At 39.3% G+C, this 17513-nt stretch overlaps 1 protein-coding gene across 2 annotated transcripts in view; it reads right to left on the bottom strand.

Moving 5' to 3' along the window:
- Positions 1 to 17513, bottom strand: part of cdkal1 (CDK5 regulatory subunit associated protein 1-like 1) — a 600053-nt gene that overhangs the window by 475204 nt on the left and 107336 nt on the right. For both annotated transcript variants that reach the window (XM_072560914.1, XM_072560913.1), the window contains exon 5: positions 6060 to 6156. In XM_072560914.1, coding sequence (XP_072417015.1) covers positions 6060 to 6156 — 97 coding nt within the window. The remainder of the gene's footprint in view (positions 1 to 6059; positions 6157 to 17513) is intronic.

Below are 17513 nucleotides of genomic sequence, written 5' to 3'. Positions count from 1 at the left end.
CAACCGTCAGGCAGAAGATACAGAAGCTTGAACGTATGCACGAACAGGTTCAAAATTAGCTTCTCCCCTGCCATTATTAGACTGATGAATGGGCTCTCTAACTACAAATAATGTTGATCTTGATTTGGGCACCTCCTATGCAGTGTAACCTATATGACTCACTATGTGCAAGCACCTTATGATGTTTGTCCTTGCTTACTCTGATTTGCCTGTGCTGCTCGCAAACAAAGCTTTGCATTGTATTTAGGTACACATGAAAATAAATCAAAACAAATCAAACGTTATTTCATTTGAACTTAGCAAAATAGAATGGTGAGAGTTATTCAAGACATGAGAATGGAATAGGGATCAAGAACAACAAAGGCAATGGTCTGCGGTAAGGTGAAGAGAAGAGGATAGTAACTAACAAAAGATTTCTTGATGCAAACACCAAAGGGAATGATAAAGAATAATAAAGAAATGTGTCCAGACAGGGTGTGGATGACTTCATTGCCAAGCAACATGAAGAAATACAAGAAGAAAAAGACAGCAAGACAAAAAGTAAGGACAAGATGGAGGCAGTGATTATGATCTAAAGTTGCTGAACTTCTTGGTAAATCCAGAAAGCTATCCAGAGCAGGACAAAAGACAGGGTGTTGTTCTTCAAGCTTCTTTGTAACTCTGGAGGAGACATCGACAGAGACAACAAAGAGGGAGCAAGATGGAGAATTAAAATAACAAGTAACCAAAAGCTCAGGAGTATGCTTGCAGAATTAACACTGTTGTTTTGCAAAGTGGTCATCCACTCTACATTTGAGTGAACTACACAACGTACACATCATATTCTGAAGAGCAAGTACAGTATACTAAGTTGGGGAAGTCGTACAAAATAGTTTCATTTGGAAGAAGCATTGTGCTTAAATGATGAGGAGGAAGAACGTGAAAGGACAGGTGTTGCACTCTGCGCTTGCACAGGATGACACAGTAGGCAAGTGTTAAATGGTATGGTGAGGAAAGTGGTAAATGTTCTGTCATCATGCTGAAGTTTGCAAACATGTTGGAGGACGATCTGATGATTACAGAGAAATGTGGGGGTGAAGGTAATCCTAACTTAGCACATCTGCTTCACTTTAGTCATGTCAACAAACTGTCAGCCTTCAAACCCATGTTATATGTAACTTTCCTCTCGCTCACTCAAAGAAATGGTTTGTTTCTCTCTGCTGAAAAAAATTCAATATTTTCCTGTCCCCATCAGATTTCAGTTTTTTTTCCTCTACTTTTAATAATTTGCTTTCCATTACCCTTCACCTATAAGGGCTTTTTTCCCTTCCATTTCTAACCCCCAACCACTGCACATCTTTCTTTCCCATTGATGCCCTAAGGCAGAACACAGAAATATTTGTTGGAGATGCACATATCACTTTTTAATTGTAATGGCCCTCAATCCACTACCCCACCATTTCTCACTTAGTATTTTAGTTTCTAATCTCTCAACATTTTCCTTAGTTCTGTTTGATATCTCTCCCACTGATTCTGCAATACTTTATTCCTGATTATTACCATTACACACTTGGGGAGACTGTTAGAAAGGGGAATTATTTAAGAGAAGCCAGGGTAACTTTTGCATACCACTGGGAACTCTCCTATAAATTTAGCAAAAGGACTGTAATGCATAACCAAAATGATGAGCAGCAAAAAGACAAAGGAATAGTCTCTGAGAAACTCTTAGCCATTCCAGAGGAAGCAGACATCATACATTTAAGGTGTCAAGAGACTGGGCACCAAATGACTCCTTCGCGGTCATTTTTATTAGTCATAAGATTCAAGGTGTCTGCTGGGTACTGTTGCTTCTTGCATTATTCCAAACCATCAAACAATAATTTTGCCTAGTCACCTTTGGAAAAAGAAGGATGGAAGACATATCCAAGCCCTTGCTTGGGGACCCAGAATTATGCTGCATGTCTGAATGAGATGCCATTGTGCTATCACAGGGAAAATGCAAATTATCAACCAAATAGAAAGGAGAAAAACAATGTAACTGAGAATGTGAGAAAAAGCATGCAACTAATGAAGAACAAAATAACTGATGGTTCAATGATCAGATTATAGTGTAAAGACCATGATTTTATATCTTCCATATTTTTGATTGTAAACGGAGGTGGGAAAACAACTGTTTTAAAAACAAAGGATTGCAGATTGTACTTTTGAAAAGCAGGTTACCAGTACATTGCAAGTGCGCTTTACACTGTTCGTTGTCCAAGTAGAAAGGGCTTTTGCCAGTGCCATTGGTGAGATTTTAAATTCATTTGGCAGGGGGAATGGGAACCAAAAAGTAGGCTTAGATAGGTCAGATTCAGGATTGGCGATGCAATCAGTGACTTGGAAAGTAAAAGAAATGAAGATTAAGAAGCACCCAGCAAAGAAAATTGATAGGGTTGAGTTGTTCATACTTCAATGTAAAGAGAACTACGAACAAAACAGATAAACCAAGGGCACAGATAGATACATGGCAGCACAATATTGTTGCTATAACGGAAACCTGGCAAAAGGAGGGACAACATTGGCAGCTTAATATTCCTGGATAGAGTGTTTTCAAGGAGGATAGAGTATATAATAAAAAAGGGAGCATGTAGCAGTATTGGTTAAAGAATCAATTTCAGTTGAGACGGGATAATATGCTAATTGGATTAACAAATAAGGCTTTATGGGTTGAGCTGAGATATATAAAGAAAAAAGACAAGTCACACTACCAGGTGTATACTACAGACCCCCAACTAATAAGAGGGCAATAGAAGGACACATACAGGCAGTTATCCTATAAAGTGCAGTTATTAAATGCGACTTGACTGTAAAGCACTTTGTCAATTGCAATATTCATTTTTAATGAATCGAACTCCTGTTCGTTGTTGTGCAATTCCCATCAACACCACATGATCAATCAGCTTGTACGCTTTCTCGTGACGAGCTTCGTAAAAGGCATTGTGAAATGTTTGTGCTAGTGGACCTGGAAAAGATTTGTGAAAATGTCTCTAAAGCCTGAGGACAAGAAGCTGGGAGCAATCTGTTAATTTAAAAACTTAAAGAATTGGCTAACATTAAAAGGCCAGTAAATTGTTGAGGAACAATTTGAAATTTGGCTTTTGGGTTGTTTGCATTAGGAGCTTTTTCCTCTTATTGTTTAAAAAATATGTTTAGATGTTAAAGAATATCTACAGACTGAGGCGAATCTGTTTCAGTGATCAATCAATATGATAATCAACTGCAAAACAAAGTGCAGAAGCTTGGACATGGTCAGTCAGCTGCTCAGGGTGGTCAGAGTGAGGAAACACTGCACATAGTGGGTGAGAGAGAGAGAGAGAGAGAGAGAGAGAGAGAGAGAGAGAGAGAGAGAGAGAGAGAGAGAGAGAGAGAGAGAGAGAGAGAGAGAGAGAGAGAGAGAGAGAGAGAGAGAGGTAAGTGGCACACTGTTACTTTTGGGGCATATGTAGAGATGTCCTGAGGTGGTGAGTAGGCTGTGCAGAAGAGATTCAGGGTTAGTCAGGACCAAATGTTAGCAAGGATGAAAATGAGTGGGGAAGATGTTACAGGAAATAATGGATACAGTAGCAGAGATCAAGTGACTATGATGTTTCAATGAGAACTGGTAGCACTTTCACTGGCAGATTGGAGAAGGTCATTGATCTTCTTCATCGGCATTCCTGATGAAAGGCTTATGGCTGAAATACCAACTATCCTGCTCCTCAGATGCTGCCTGACCTGCTGTTTTTAGCCTGCACCACACTTTTCAACTCTGACTCTCCAGCATCTGCAATCCCCACTTTCTCCTCTGTGGAGTGATGGCCAACTGTCGATGAAAAAAGCATTTCTACCTGTCGACAACTACGTAACTGGCTCCCAGATAGATGAATATTTTGTTGAACAGTAGAGCCCAGAAGCCTTCAGACGTCCAAAAGGGGAAACAATGTCTATCTTTTTGTAGTGAAAAATACCAAAAGCCTGAAGAATGCCACTTTATTTTCTCTTACCACTTGCCTTTAAGCCAATAAGTCAAACTGTGAACAAGTTGCTCTGAGCCTCCTGCAAGTGAAAGTATCTGGAAAAATATTGCCAAACATCAAGTTCTGGTAAACCAAAAGGATGACTTCAGCAAACCCGGTGGACAGGGACCACTGAACTGCCTGCCCAGTTTTTCCCTCCATCCATTATACGATTTTTTAAAATCTGCCTAAATGTGTTTGCAGGGTGAACTTTACAAAAGGGTTACAGGTTTAAATATTAGAGTTATACATTAACAATCCATGGTTATTTACTTGTAACTATAATCTATTTATTGGTAACAAATAGCAATTATCATTAAGTACAGAAAGCTAAGCCATCTTGTCAACCTCAATCAAGAAAGGTAAATTGGGGAATTTTGTATATTTTGGTAAATTCTTTAACTTAGGTGATGACTTTGGAAATAGCAAGGCTTGATTTCCGGTGTGCCACCCCAGTGAGGTGTGACTGAAAATAATAAGGTTGATAGTCACAGCACAAACAGCAGACCTTTCCTACTCAGATCACGAATTATATTATAAATTTGATTGGTAATATCCCAAGCCTACCTTTCCTGAATTATCAGTAACAATAAATCTTGCAATGTTGTTCATTATTACCTTCTGGCACGGTGGTTCAGTGATTAGCACTGCTGCCTCACAGTGCCAGGTGCCTGGTTTGATTCCAACCTCGGGCAACTGTCTGTGTGGAGTTTGCACACACTCCCTGTGTCTGCATGGATTCCCTCCGGGTGCTCTGGTTTCCTTCCACAGTCCAAAGATGTGCAGGTTAGGTGAAGTGATTATGCTAAATTGCCCATAGTGTTCAGGGATGTGTAGGTTAGGCGCACCACTCAGGGAAAATGTGAAGCAGTAGGGTAGGGGAATGGGTCTGGGTGGGATACTCTTCGGAGGGTCGGTGTGGATTTGTTGGGCCTAATGGCCTGCTTCCACACTGTAAGAATTCTATGATTTGATGACAATATCCATTTGATGACAATAGCCTCACAACAATATCCATATCATAACCTAACTCAATGGTTGCAGATTGAAAGCTTAAGATCAGAATATGTCGCTATAATATATTAGCTAGCAGGAACTGACAAAACATTGCAAACATTGTTCAGGTACTAGACAATCTGAACCCTATGACAAACCACCTTTTCACTGGCAAGTTTCTCATAGATCTGAGGAACTTGTGCAAGAGGCAGTAATATTAAACCTCTGTTTAAAACAATACAAAGTAGCCAAAATTATTCCATCAACTCTAGTGAGCAGGTTATTTGCACACAGTCAAGTACATTTCCATTAAATCCAGAAGGAAGGACGGTATAGTCATGCTTGAAATTTCTGAATATTGCATTCCCTTCCAACTCCCATCCACTTGAAGATTTAAAACTTCCCTCAAGTTATTTAGTGACCTTAAAAAGGAGCAAAACACAAACCACAGATGTTTTTTTCATGGTAGGAAATTAATGAGGATAAACTGTGGACTTTATATAAGACTGCAAGAATATGTCTCCTTCTAGACACAACATGCAATTTGCGAATCTTCTAAATTTTCACACTTTGACATCCTTGAGACAAGGCTGATACCAAATCCAAACCAGGTGTACACAAAAAGCCAAGAATTATGTGCAGCATGGTGGCTGAATGGTTAGCACTGCTACTGCACAGCGCCAGGGACCCAGGTTTGGTTCTAAACTTGGGTGGCTATCTGGGTGGACTTTGCATGTTTGCCCTTTGTCTGTGTAGGCTTTCACTGGGTGGTCCGGTTTCATCCCACAGTCCAAAGACTAGTCAGGTGGATTGGCCATGCTAAATTACTTTGCAGTGTCCAGGGATATGCAGACGAGATGGATTAGCCATGGTAAATGGGGTTATGGGGATACTTTACAGGGGTTTGGATGGGATGCTTTTTGGAGGGTAGATGCAGACTTGATGGGCCGAAAGGCCTCTTTCTATGCTGTAGCGATTCTATTCTCTGTGAAACGATGTCTTGAAAAGCTGAATTTTTTAAATGATGTATCAGAAAAATATTCTTACCCCAATAATGCTCAAGCCTTTAATGTAGTCCATCCGTGGTTGGGCTTGAGGAACACATCCAGCAACTACTACTTTTTTGTTCTGTTCTTGAGCTTTCCTGGAGTAAAAACAATATGATATGAAATTATACGATTTTACACAGAGTAACTAATAAGGTCAAGAAAATTCTAATTATAATTATTAATTTAATACCTCTAAAAATCTGAAAGTACATTTGTTTCTTAAGTCTCTATAAAGGTTTGAACTGAAGTGAACAATATTTACTATGAATCAAATTAAAGCAGCCACTTTATCAAATTTTTAATTTCCAATGCAGAACATACATTTAATACAATGGAACACTTATTAATACCAGTGTTCATACCCTCAATTTAACATCACCACAAATTTGATCCACAAACTTCAATCAAAGTACTGATTCTTCCAATTTAATTGTTATGAATTGCACAACCTGGTAAATGATACAATAAAATATGACCAAATTAACTGCATGGCTCTTTAACATTTTGAATAACGCACCAGACTGACAAAGCTCACAGAGATGGTGTAGGGTCGCAACCTAGAAAAATTGAAAACTGGTACTATCAACAGAGAAAGCAACTCAAAAATAACCCACATATAGAACTCTAACTGCAGTCAACTTAGTTTATTTGAGGTTAAAAATCACACAACACCAAATCATAGTCCAACAGGTTTAATTGGAAGCACACTAGCTTTCGGAGCGACGCTCCTTCATCAGGTGATCTGATGAAATCACCTGATGAAGGAGCGTCGCTCTGAAAGCTAGTGTGCTTCCAATTAAACCTGTTGGTCTATGACCTGGTGTTGTGTGATTTTTAACTTTGTACACCCCAGTCCAACACCGGCATCTCCAAATCATAGTTTATTTGAGTTAGAGTAGCCGATATATTGCAAACGCTTTTAACTGTAGAAGGATAGAAAAATTTGGAACTTCCCTTCATTTCAAGTTGTGTATTGTATAGACCACAAAACTGATAATGAATGGGTTAGAAGGTTTCTCACAGTTGTCACATTCACAGAAAAGTTGTGTGTGTCTCCCTTGCCCTCAATTTATGTTGCCACTTTCCTGTGTTTCAGAGAACATGATCCAACTGGTAGAACCCATCTCTGAATCAGAGAGGTCGTGGGATTCACACAGTCGACTGAGCGATTTTCTGAAAAATCAGTCAACCATTCTTTTTTTGATCTCCTTTGTGAAGCAAACGATACGGTGAGCAACAAGTACACTAAAGTGAAAGAAGTGCAACATAACTGCCGTTTCACCTGGTAGGCGTGTTTAGCACCTTGGACAGTTAGATCAAAGGAGGTAAAAGAGCAATTGTTACATTCCCTGCAAATACATAGCAAGATGCAATTCAAGATCTTCTAATTGTTTGTTATTTTAATTCACAATATTCCCCTTACGCTCACTCACATTTCTGTCATCAGCCTTCTGGAATGTTACAGTGAAGATCAGTGAAAACATGTCATATTGTATTTGGGTACTGATCTTGACATGGTGTTCAACATATTCAGACCATGAACTCTATCCTCCAGTTGCCTTTTAACAGGTCTATCCTTTATTCTTTATTTCATCACGTAAAATGCGTTTCTAATACATCTCAAAGGATTCATTGTGAACAGCCATAAGATTTTGTTAAGTACCTTTATATCTGACTCTCAACAGAGAACACAGTAAAATATAGCTAACCTCACAAAACATGACATTTGCTATATATCACTGGTCAGATGCATTATATTTTGTTAAGAAATTAAAATACCAGCCACCATGATGACCTCAGAGGTAAAAGCCAAATTCAAGTAAATAATCAGGTGTTGTATCTTGGGTTTTAAAGACCGAAAGTTTGTAGCAGGAGAGAAAACTGACTCAGCTTTCTAAATAATTAAACATCTTAGAAATTGGAGGAATATTCAAACATGGCAATGATCATGAAGAAAATCTGGTGGTTATAGAATGCAAGAATTTTCATGTTGAAGAATAATTCATGGATATTCTGAAATGCAGAAATTAGGCAATGTAATAAATAATAGAACAGAAGTTTAAAGGAAAACATGGGATCATTAGTCCTTGGGAAAGGAAAACATACAGATGAAAAGTGAACTCAAAGCAAAGCAGAGAAAGATACAAAAAGCACAGAGCCAAGTTTAGAGCTGGGCAGACATCTGGGTACAATGGGAATAATACCACCAGGGCCTGTTTTCTCTTGCCAATCAATTTGTCAAAAGACAAACGAGCTAAGTGGGAAAATGTTGTTCACTTTGGCAGGAAAAATCAAGTCGTTCTGGGTAAATTCAGAACTAAGGAACACTGTTGAGAATCACCATTGTAGGATAGAAATTAGGGGATTTTTTTCTATGTGAGGCTTGAGAGACATTGCAACACTGTTGCTGAAAGTTATGCGGGCAGAGTCATTGAATATGTTAACGGCCCATGGTAAATACTGTAGATTCTTGTTAGGCAATAATCAAAGGTTAATAAAAGCTTATTAGATTTACATGAAAATGTGAAATTTAGAACACAAATAGATCAGCCTAGAACATATTGAATGGTGGAAGAAAGTTGATGGGCAGAATTGGATTCATTGTTTCACTAATGTCCTTAAGGGAAGGAAATCTACTATTGCCATCAACCCCTGTTCAGTGAAAGATGCAGGAGGTATCCCAGAAGCAGCATTAGCATATCTAAAAATGAAGCATCAATCTGGGGAAGAATGTTGTACCACCAACATGTCAAACAGCAGAAGCAGCATGCAATCAGAGCCTAAGCAATCCCACAAACAATAGATCAGATCTAAGTTTCACAGTCCTACCAAATCATCATGAATGACCATGGACAGTTAAGCAATTAACAGGAGATAGAGGCTCATCAAATATCTTCACTCTCAATGATGGGGAAGCCCCCAGCACATTACGACAAAAGACAAGTCTGAAAGACTTGTATCCATCTTCAGCAAGAAGTGTTGAGTGGACGATTCATTTCTAACTCCTCCTGAAGTCACCAATCTTCAAACGATACGATTCATTCCACTCCACATGACACCAAGCAATGGTTGAAGACATTGAATATTGCAATAGTTATGATTCCTGACAATATACCATAAATAAAACTAAAGAGTTGTGCTCCACAACTGGCCATGAATCTAGACAGGACAGCTACAATACTGACATCTGCCTAACAAAGTGAAAATTTGCCCATAGTGGTCTGTGCACAAAAACAGAACAATCCAGTTGCATCAATTACTAATCTAACAGTTCACTCTCCAATTATTAGCAAAGCAATGGAAGGGATAACTAACAAAGCTACCAAACAGCACTTATCAAGAAAGTGACCTGATGCTCAGTTTGAGTTCTGTGGAACCATTTGGTTGTTGTCCTCAATGCAGATTTGGTCCAAATAAAAAGGGCAGAGTTGCAGAAGTGAGGCAAGATTGACTTTAAGGGCAACATTTGACTGCATTTGGCATGAAGAAACCCAGACAAAACTGGAATCAATGGGAATTAGGGGGAAACTCTGCTGGTTGGAGTCATACCTAGCAAAAAGGATAACGTTTGCAGCTGTTGGAGTTCAATCATCTCCACCACAGGAAATCAATACAGGATTTCCTCAAGGTAGGGACCTAGGCTCAACTATCTTTACCTATTACATCCATGACTTTCCCTCCATCATAAGATCTGAAGTGGGGATGTTTTGCTGATGATGGCACAATGCTCAGCACCATGTGTGATATCTCAGATACTGAAGCAGGCCATGTCCAAATGCAGCAAGCCCTGGACAAGTAACATTGGTGCCACACAAGTGCTGAGCAATGACTGTTTTCAACGAGAAAATCTAACAATTATCCTTGACATTCAATACATTACCATTTCTGAATCTCTCACTGTCAGTATTGTATTGTTTACCTTGGCCAGAAATTGAACTGGAGTGGTTATTTAAAGATGTCTACAGAGACAGGTCAAAGGCTAGGAATTCTACAGTGATTTACACAGCTCGCTACCGCCTACAAGGCACAAGTGAGCACTATGAAGGGATACACTCCAGTTGTCTGGATAGATACAGTTCCCACAACATTAAAGAAGCTCAACACCATCTAGAATAAAGTAGTCTGCTTAGCATCTCTCCGTCATGTTAAACATTCACATTCAATTGCACAAGTGCACAGTAAACAATCTTCAAGATGAATTGACCTTCAATAACACTTTCGAAACCCACTATCATGACTCATAGAAAATCAAAGACAGCAGATGAATGGAAACACCATTACCTTCAAGTTCTCTCCAAAGTCACATACCATCCTGACTTGGAATTACAACACTACTGCTTCATCATCACTGGATCAAAATCATGAAACTTCACTCATAACTGCACTAAGAATGTCCCTAACTCTCACAAACTGCAACAGTTCATGAAGTCAGTTCATCTTCTCACAGGCTATTAGGCAAGGCAATAAATGCTGGGAGTGCCAGGAACATACATTATTCCATGAACAAAAACGCCACAGAAAAAAGGCAATTCAACTCAACCAGTTCATGCCCATATGTTTACGCTCCACTTGAACCTTTCAAATATACTTCATCTAAACTGAACATGAGCATCTATTAAAGAACATAGAACAGTACAGCACAATACAGGTCCTTCTGCCCTCGATGTTGTGCTGACCTTTTAGTCTACTCTAAGATCAAACTAACCTACGTACTCTTTATTTCACTATCATTTTACTATCTTCCTTACTTGTCTTTATGCTCACCTGCCCTATTTTAGGGTGTTTGCGTTTCTTGTTATACACGTATTCATACTTTTATTTAAGAAGGGATACAAGGAGAAACCTGGGAACTATAGACCTGTAAGTCTGATTTCAGTGGTGCATAAGTTGTTGGAAGTGATTCTGAAAGATAGGATTTATGTGCAACTGGAGAAGCAAGGAAAGATATGGGATAATCAGCATGGGTTTGTGCAAGGGAAGTCATATCTTATAAACTTAACTGAATTTTTTGAGGGAGGAATCAAGAAGATTGAGGAGTCTGGAGCGGTAGAAATCATTTAGTTGGACTTTAGTAAAGCATTTGACAACGTTTCGCATGATAACTAGTAAAATGAGATGACATGGGATTCACAATGAGCTTACCAAACGGATACAAAATTGGCTTAACAGCAGGAGACAAAGGACTGTGGTGAAGGGTTGTTTTTCGGACTAGGGGCCTGTGACCAGTGGTGTTGCACAGGGATTGGTGCAGGTCCACTTTTGTTTGTCATTTATATAAATAATTTAGATGAAAAACATAAAAAGCATGGTTAGTAAGTTTGTGGATGACACAAAAATTGGTAGTATAGTGGACAGTGGAAAACTGGGTCAATGGGCTGAGGAGTGGCAGGTGAAGTTTAATTAGATAAATGGGAGGTATTGCGTCTTGATAAAACAAAGGATATTTGCACAATTAAAATTAGGGCATTTGGTAGTGTTGTAGAGCACAGACCCAGGGACTAAGATAAATAACTCTTTGAAGATTGTGCCACAGATAAATAGGGTATGTAAGAAGGTGTTTAGCATGCTTGCCTTCATTGCTCAGTCCTTTGAGCATAGGAGTTGGAACATTATATTGAGATTGTATAAAATGTTGCTGAGATCTCTTCTGGAATATTATGTCCTGTTCTGGTCGCCAAATTACAGGATTAAGTTGAAGAGATTGACCAGGATATTGAATGGAATGTAGGGTTTGAGTTATAAAGTGAAGCTGGATAGGCTGTGACTTTTTTCACTGCAGCAAAGGAGGTTGAGGGGTGACTGAGGGATATAGATAAGGTGAATTGGAGGTGTCTTTTTTCCTCAGGTAGGGGATTTTAAGACTGGGGGTATATTTTTAAGTTTCAACATTTAAAAAGTATATGAATAAGAAATGTTTGGAGGGATATGGGCCAAGCACAGCAGGTGGGACTAGCTTCATTTGGGATTATGGTCAGCATGGACTGGTTGGATCAAAGGGTCTGTTTCTGTTCTGAATCACTCTATCTTCCCCTACCTCCACCTATTTACTCCCCCTTTACTCTCTCCACATAGACATGAATCTTATACTGATTCAGATAGAGTCCATCCCATTGGTATACCTTCTGCTCCAAAAATTGTGGTGGTCTCCTGTGAATAGGAACCACTCTTTTATCACACTAGCCCACTAACTGTGTGTTAATGCTCCTGATCGTTCTGCTCCTGTGGCAATTTACATATGGTTCAGTCAATAATCCAGAGATTATTAACCTGGAAATCCTGCACATTAACATGGGTTGAGGATTGATTAATGGACACAAAAACAGAAAACAGGAACAAATAGGCAATTTTTGGGTTGGCAGACAAACTAGAAGGGTATGTCACAGATTTGGGTTTGGACTTCAGGTATTTATAAATTATATCAGTGACTTAGATGAGTGGCCTGAAGCTAATGCTTCCAAGTGTGCTGACAGTACAAAGTTAAGCAGAAAATCTTGGAAAGGATGCACTGAAATGTGGAGAAAGCTTAAGTGAGTGGGCAAGAACATGGCAGATGGAATAATGTTGGAAGTGGGAAGTTAGCCACTCCAGAAGAAAAAAAAGATAACGAGGGACTGGGAAATGTTGGCGTTAAGAGGGACCTGTTTATTCAGGTGCACAATTCACAATGCTTATACGCTGTTGCATCCAGCACTTAAGAAAACAAACAGCATGTTAGTTTCTATTACAAAGTAATTGAACTCAAAGAGCAATGCCATCCTTCAACAATACTGCATCTTGAATAACGTGTTCACTTCTCTACAGAAGGGAAGATATACCGACCTTTGAGTGAGTGCTCTGAACGTTCACAAGACTAACACTTGTGATGAGAAAACAACCCTATAGGGGATAATGGAGCCTGGGTAATATTCCCTGAAATTTACAACATATTTCTATGCCAATTATGGAGTGATAAAGAGATCAAAAGACTATTCAGAAGAGATTTTAAAATACAGAATTTGGTTATGAGGTAATCGAAAATCTGGACAGGCTAATGTCATTGTCTTGTTTTGAGTTCCTTCCCTGAAACTGTCAAATCTGAAGAAGAGGTCAGCTAATGGTCAGAGAATTGTATTTCAACACGAATGCCCAGCAATAATATTTAAACAGTTTTTTCCACAGGCAGATGCAGTTAAGGAGTGGTTTCAGTTGAGAGAAACAAAGAAACAACTGCAATCCTGGAAAACAGCTTATTCTGCCAAAAATCCAGCTGAAGATTCACTGGAAATATCAGAGCCAGACAGGAAAAAGAAAGAAGCGAAGGTCAAACACAAGCTTCAATACTGCAACATGACTTGCAGGAAAATTTTCTGGACACATCTATGTCACTACAGAAAGACAATGCCATTTAATTGCAGGTAGGTACTATCTAAACAGCCTTATCCTGAAAACAACTGAAGGAGAAATTAAAGATAAAAATATGCAAGGAAGAAAAAGATCAAATGGGGCAAGTGACACATATGGACTTAGAGTGACGTGAAATAACCTGGAGCAGAAGCAAAATAATGTCAATGGCATTTAGTAAGAACACGGTGATGAACACACAAACGAGGGCCACGTCATCTCCAATGACGTGAAAGTCTGGTCCATAACACTTGTTTGCATTGAACTCCATCTGCCACAGCTTTAACATTTCATTTAGTCTGTCAATATCCCTTTGTAATTTTATGCTAGCATCTACACTGTCTACAATGCTCTCTGACTTTGATGACACAGATTTGGATATACAACCTTCCAAGCCATTAGCCAAATCATTTAATAAGTGTGTGAATAATTGAAGCACAACACAGAACCTGAGAGACACCACTGGTCAAATTTTGCCTATTTGAGTACTTACTCTTTATTCCGCCTTATGTCACCTGCTACTCAAACATTTTTCCAGCCATGTCCATAATTTTCACTCAACTCCATGAGTGAACCATCTCTGACGTGGAAATCCATCAAATGCTTTCTGGAAGTCCAGATAAACAATACCCATAGACATTCTCCTGTTCAATCCTTTAGGCACACTTTCAAAAAAAGGTTTGTCAGGCATGACTTGTCTGTCATAAATCCATGCGTTCTCTGTATGATCAACTGAAAATTTGAGATGTTCAGTTAGGGTGGCACTGCTGCCTCACAGTGCCAGGGACCCGAGTTCGATTCCTGGCTTGGGTGTCTGTCTGTGTGGAGTTTGCGCATTCTCTCCGTGTCTGTGTGGGTATCTTCTGGGTGCTCTGGTTTCCTCCCACAATCCAAAGATGTGCAGGTTAAGTGAATTGGCCATGCTAAATTGCCCACAGTATTAGGTATATTAAAACATTGGGTAGGGGAAGGGGAATGGGTCTAGGTGGGTTACTCTTTGGAGAGTCAGTGTGGACTTGTTGAGCCTAAGGGTCTGTTTCCATCCTGGAGGGAATCTAATCTAATCTGATCTCAATCCATCGGCATATATATTAAGCACAGAAGCAGTGAGTATTCAGTCTGCACCAGAATTCTTAAACCTGCAGAGAAAATTAACAGTCCAGTAGAACATGCATTTGGATAAGAAGCTATTCTAAGTGCCTGGTTTGTGTCCACTTTGTGTTTTGCAAATTGCTGGCTCTGCACCAAAAACAGGCACTCTACAGGAAGCATTTTGTTAACTGCTACAACACCATAAAAAAGAATCATATTGTTCACGTTATGATGCAGTTCAGATACAGATGAAAAAGGGGGCTGCTCTGCCAAGTAGTTTTGAAGGAGATTGCTAACAAAATTTCTGCCTCCACATTCCAAAGGTGCAAGCTCCCCTTGGGTGACTTGAGTCCTACTATGTTTGCTAATGAGTGTTACCGCAATCAAGTGTCCACTCTTTTCTACTGAGCCGAAGACCAAGAGTTTAATGGGCTCTTCAATTAAGTTCCTTCATCGATGAACCCAATCACGAACTTACCCAACACTGGTATTCAATTATAGTAATCTTAACAGATCGGTATGGCGCAGTTCAAGTTTCACTTGAGAAACTGCAGATAAAATCTACAGTAACATTTCTGTTCAATGATTAACATGTTCTGTTGGAGGTGCCATCCTTTAATGGTACATTAAACTGCTGTCTCAGGTGAATAAAGATTCCTCAACACTATCGAAAGACAAGTACAGGAGTTCTCCTGGAGTCTTGATGGACATTTATGCCTCACCCACCATTTAAATAATCATAAGACAATTTACCACCTTGTATTTATCGTAATTTACTGCGCACAAATTGGTAGTTGCACTTCCCATTAGAGTGACTGCCTTATGTGCTTTGAGACATTTGAAATCATAAGCATGAGAGAAATGTAAGACTACCTTTCAATGTACCCTCTCTCAAACACATGCACAAAGAAAGTAAAAATTAGAGAAGTCGTTTTTGGCAAGTTCTTTCTTGAATATGATCCAATTAATAATTTTTTTATAAGCAGTTTTTTGGTGTCAACGGGCACTGAACACCATTCAGTCACCAAGCTAAACACAAAATATTGTAAACGTCAATATTCGAGAAAGCATAAAATACTCATTGGGAATCAGTCACCACCCAACTATCGATTTGATCAAAGTTCTGAGAAAGAATCCCAATTTGTAAGAAAAAGGTAAAAAGTCTCCAGATGTCTGCTGAAGCAGTTTCTAACGACCAGTGACTTCTGAATTCAAGCAAGACATATAGTATGCACGCCTGTAATATAATGCATCATCCAAAGATTTCATGAAGGCCTGGTATTCATTGTTGAAATGGTTATCGAAATGGCAACTTACAATTCTTTATTTTCCTTTATTTTATACCTTAACTGTGTCTGTCTGTTGGTGTGAGAGTGGGGGTTTGTGATCAGACATTGGGCTTAGATCATAGAATTAATTAAATTGCCTTGTTGTTCATCTGTGTTCTGCTGAAATTACATGATCAATAATAAATTGTGAATTTTTTTAAGTTATAAACTTGGTGCCCAAAATCTGTTACATGTAAAGTCTGGTTAGAAACAATTGAACAATTTTTAGTATCACTGAGCAATTTAGTTTCATTGTACTGTGAATTCAGTGACAGGGATGTTGATTTGGTTTGGTTTGCTATCCCTCTGATCTAATAGTCATCAATCCAATAGGTTATCTCAATAATCAAAATATACTTCCATTGTGCCGCCTTTGATCCAATGTGCAAATAAAGAGACGAAAAGCTGGAGATTGTGACAGAAGAGTACATTGTCACAAGAAAGGTCGAAGGCAGTCACATCTGTTAACAAAAAAATGTAACTACAAGTGCTTTTGATGAGGCAAAGTGATGCAAAATATCAGATGATAATGAAAAACTATCATATTCAGAAAAAGTCAAACAGCACATTTGTGCAAGTAATGTGGCTTGCACAGGCAATGGCAATTATGTCACTATATTGGTGGACTGAATTATGTGATCAGAATTCTAATGCCGCTCCACATGAAAATGCCATGAAAATAACCAAAATACTGTGAATGCTGAAAATCTGAAACAAAAACAGCTCTGGACAAACTCAGTGGATCTAGCAGCATCTAAAGAGATGAAACAAGTCCATTCGAGGAAAGCAGGTTAACTACTTACATCTGGGCTTGTTTCATCAAACATCTGATCAGTTCAGAGTTTAAGCAATACATAAATATTTTGTCCATTCCAATATGCTCCCTTGCCTGCCCCTCTTTCTGCCCCGCCCAGTCTTTGTCCCCTAATGCACACTCACTGTCTCTTCCTTCACTCTGATGTGTACACTCTATTCCTCCTCCCACAAAGACAGCTGGAGCCACTTTACCTGCTCTCAACCATCCTGGCCTTCCTACCTCCTGTTTTGTCCTCACTACTGACCCAGCACCACCAATCGCAGGTTTATTCTCTTGTGTACTTTCTGCTCTTTCAATTATATTCTGTCTCTGGAGAAGTAGTAAAGGAGGAACTAGAGCAGCAGCATTACAGCGAGAATTTGTGATTGGGGAAGGAGATCCTCACAGATTGCCTCAAAGAATAAATTAGTTTGCTCCTCTATTTAACAGATTTTTTTCATGCTCTGTGTCTTTAACTCATCAGAATTATTGGAGTAACCAGTTTAACACAAGTTGATACTCGCATACAATATGGCTCACTTGACACCCTGTAGCAAATTCAAGGCGCAGCATGTCCAGAAGTGCTGCACCTTCAATTCATACCAAAGGGGTAGCCATGGGTACCCCACAGGGGCTCCAGCTATGCATGCCTCTTTGTTGGATACGTGGAACAATTCATCTTCCACAGTTACACTGGCAGCATCCCCCACCTTTTCCTCTGCTACATTGACGACTACTATCGGCACCACCTTGTGCTCCCACAAGGAGGCTGATCAGTTCATCAACTTCCCGAACACCTTCCATCTCTGACACCACCCTCCCCTTCCTGGATCTCTCAGTCTCCATCTCCAGCGAC

Source organism: Chiloscyllium punctatum, chromosome 41 (assembly GCF_047496795.1).
Source record: "Chiloscyllium punctatum isolate Juve2018m chromosome 41, sChiPun1.3, whole genome shotgun sequence".
In the NCBI taxonomy this organism is placed as follows: domain Eukaryota; kingdom Metazoa; phylum Chordata; class Chondrichthyes; order Orectolobiformes; family Hemiscylliidae; genus Chiloscyllium; species Chiloscyllium punctatum.
The sequence above is the reverse complement of the archived record's forward strand: the minus strand, read 5'-3'. Positions and strand labels throughout refer to the sequence as shown.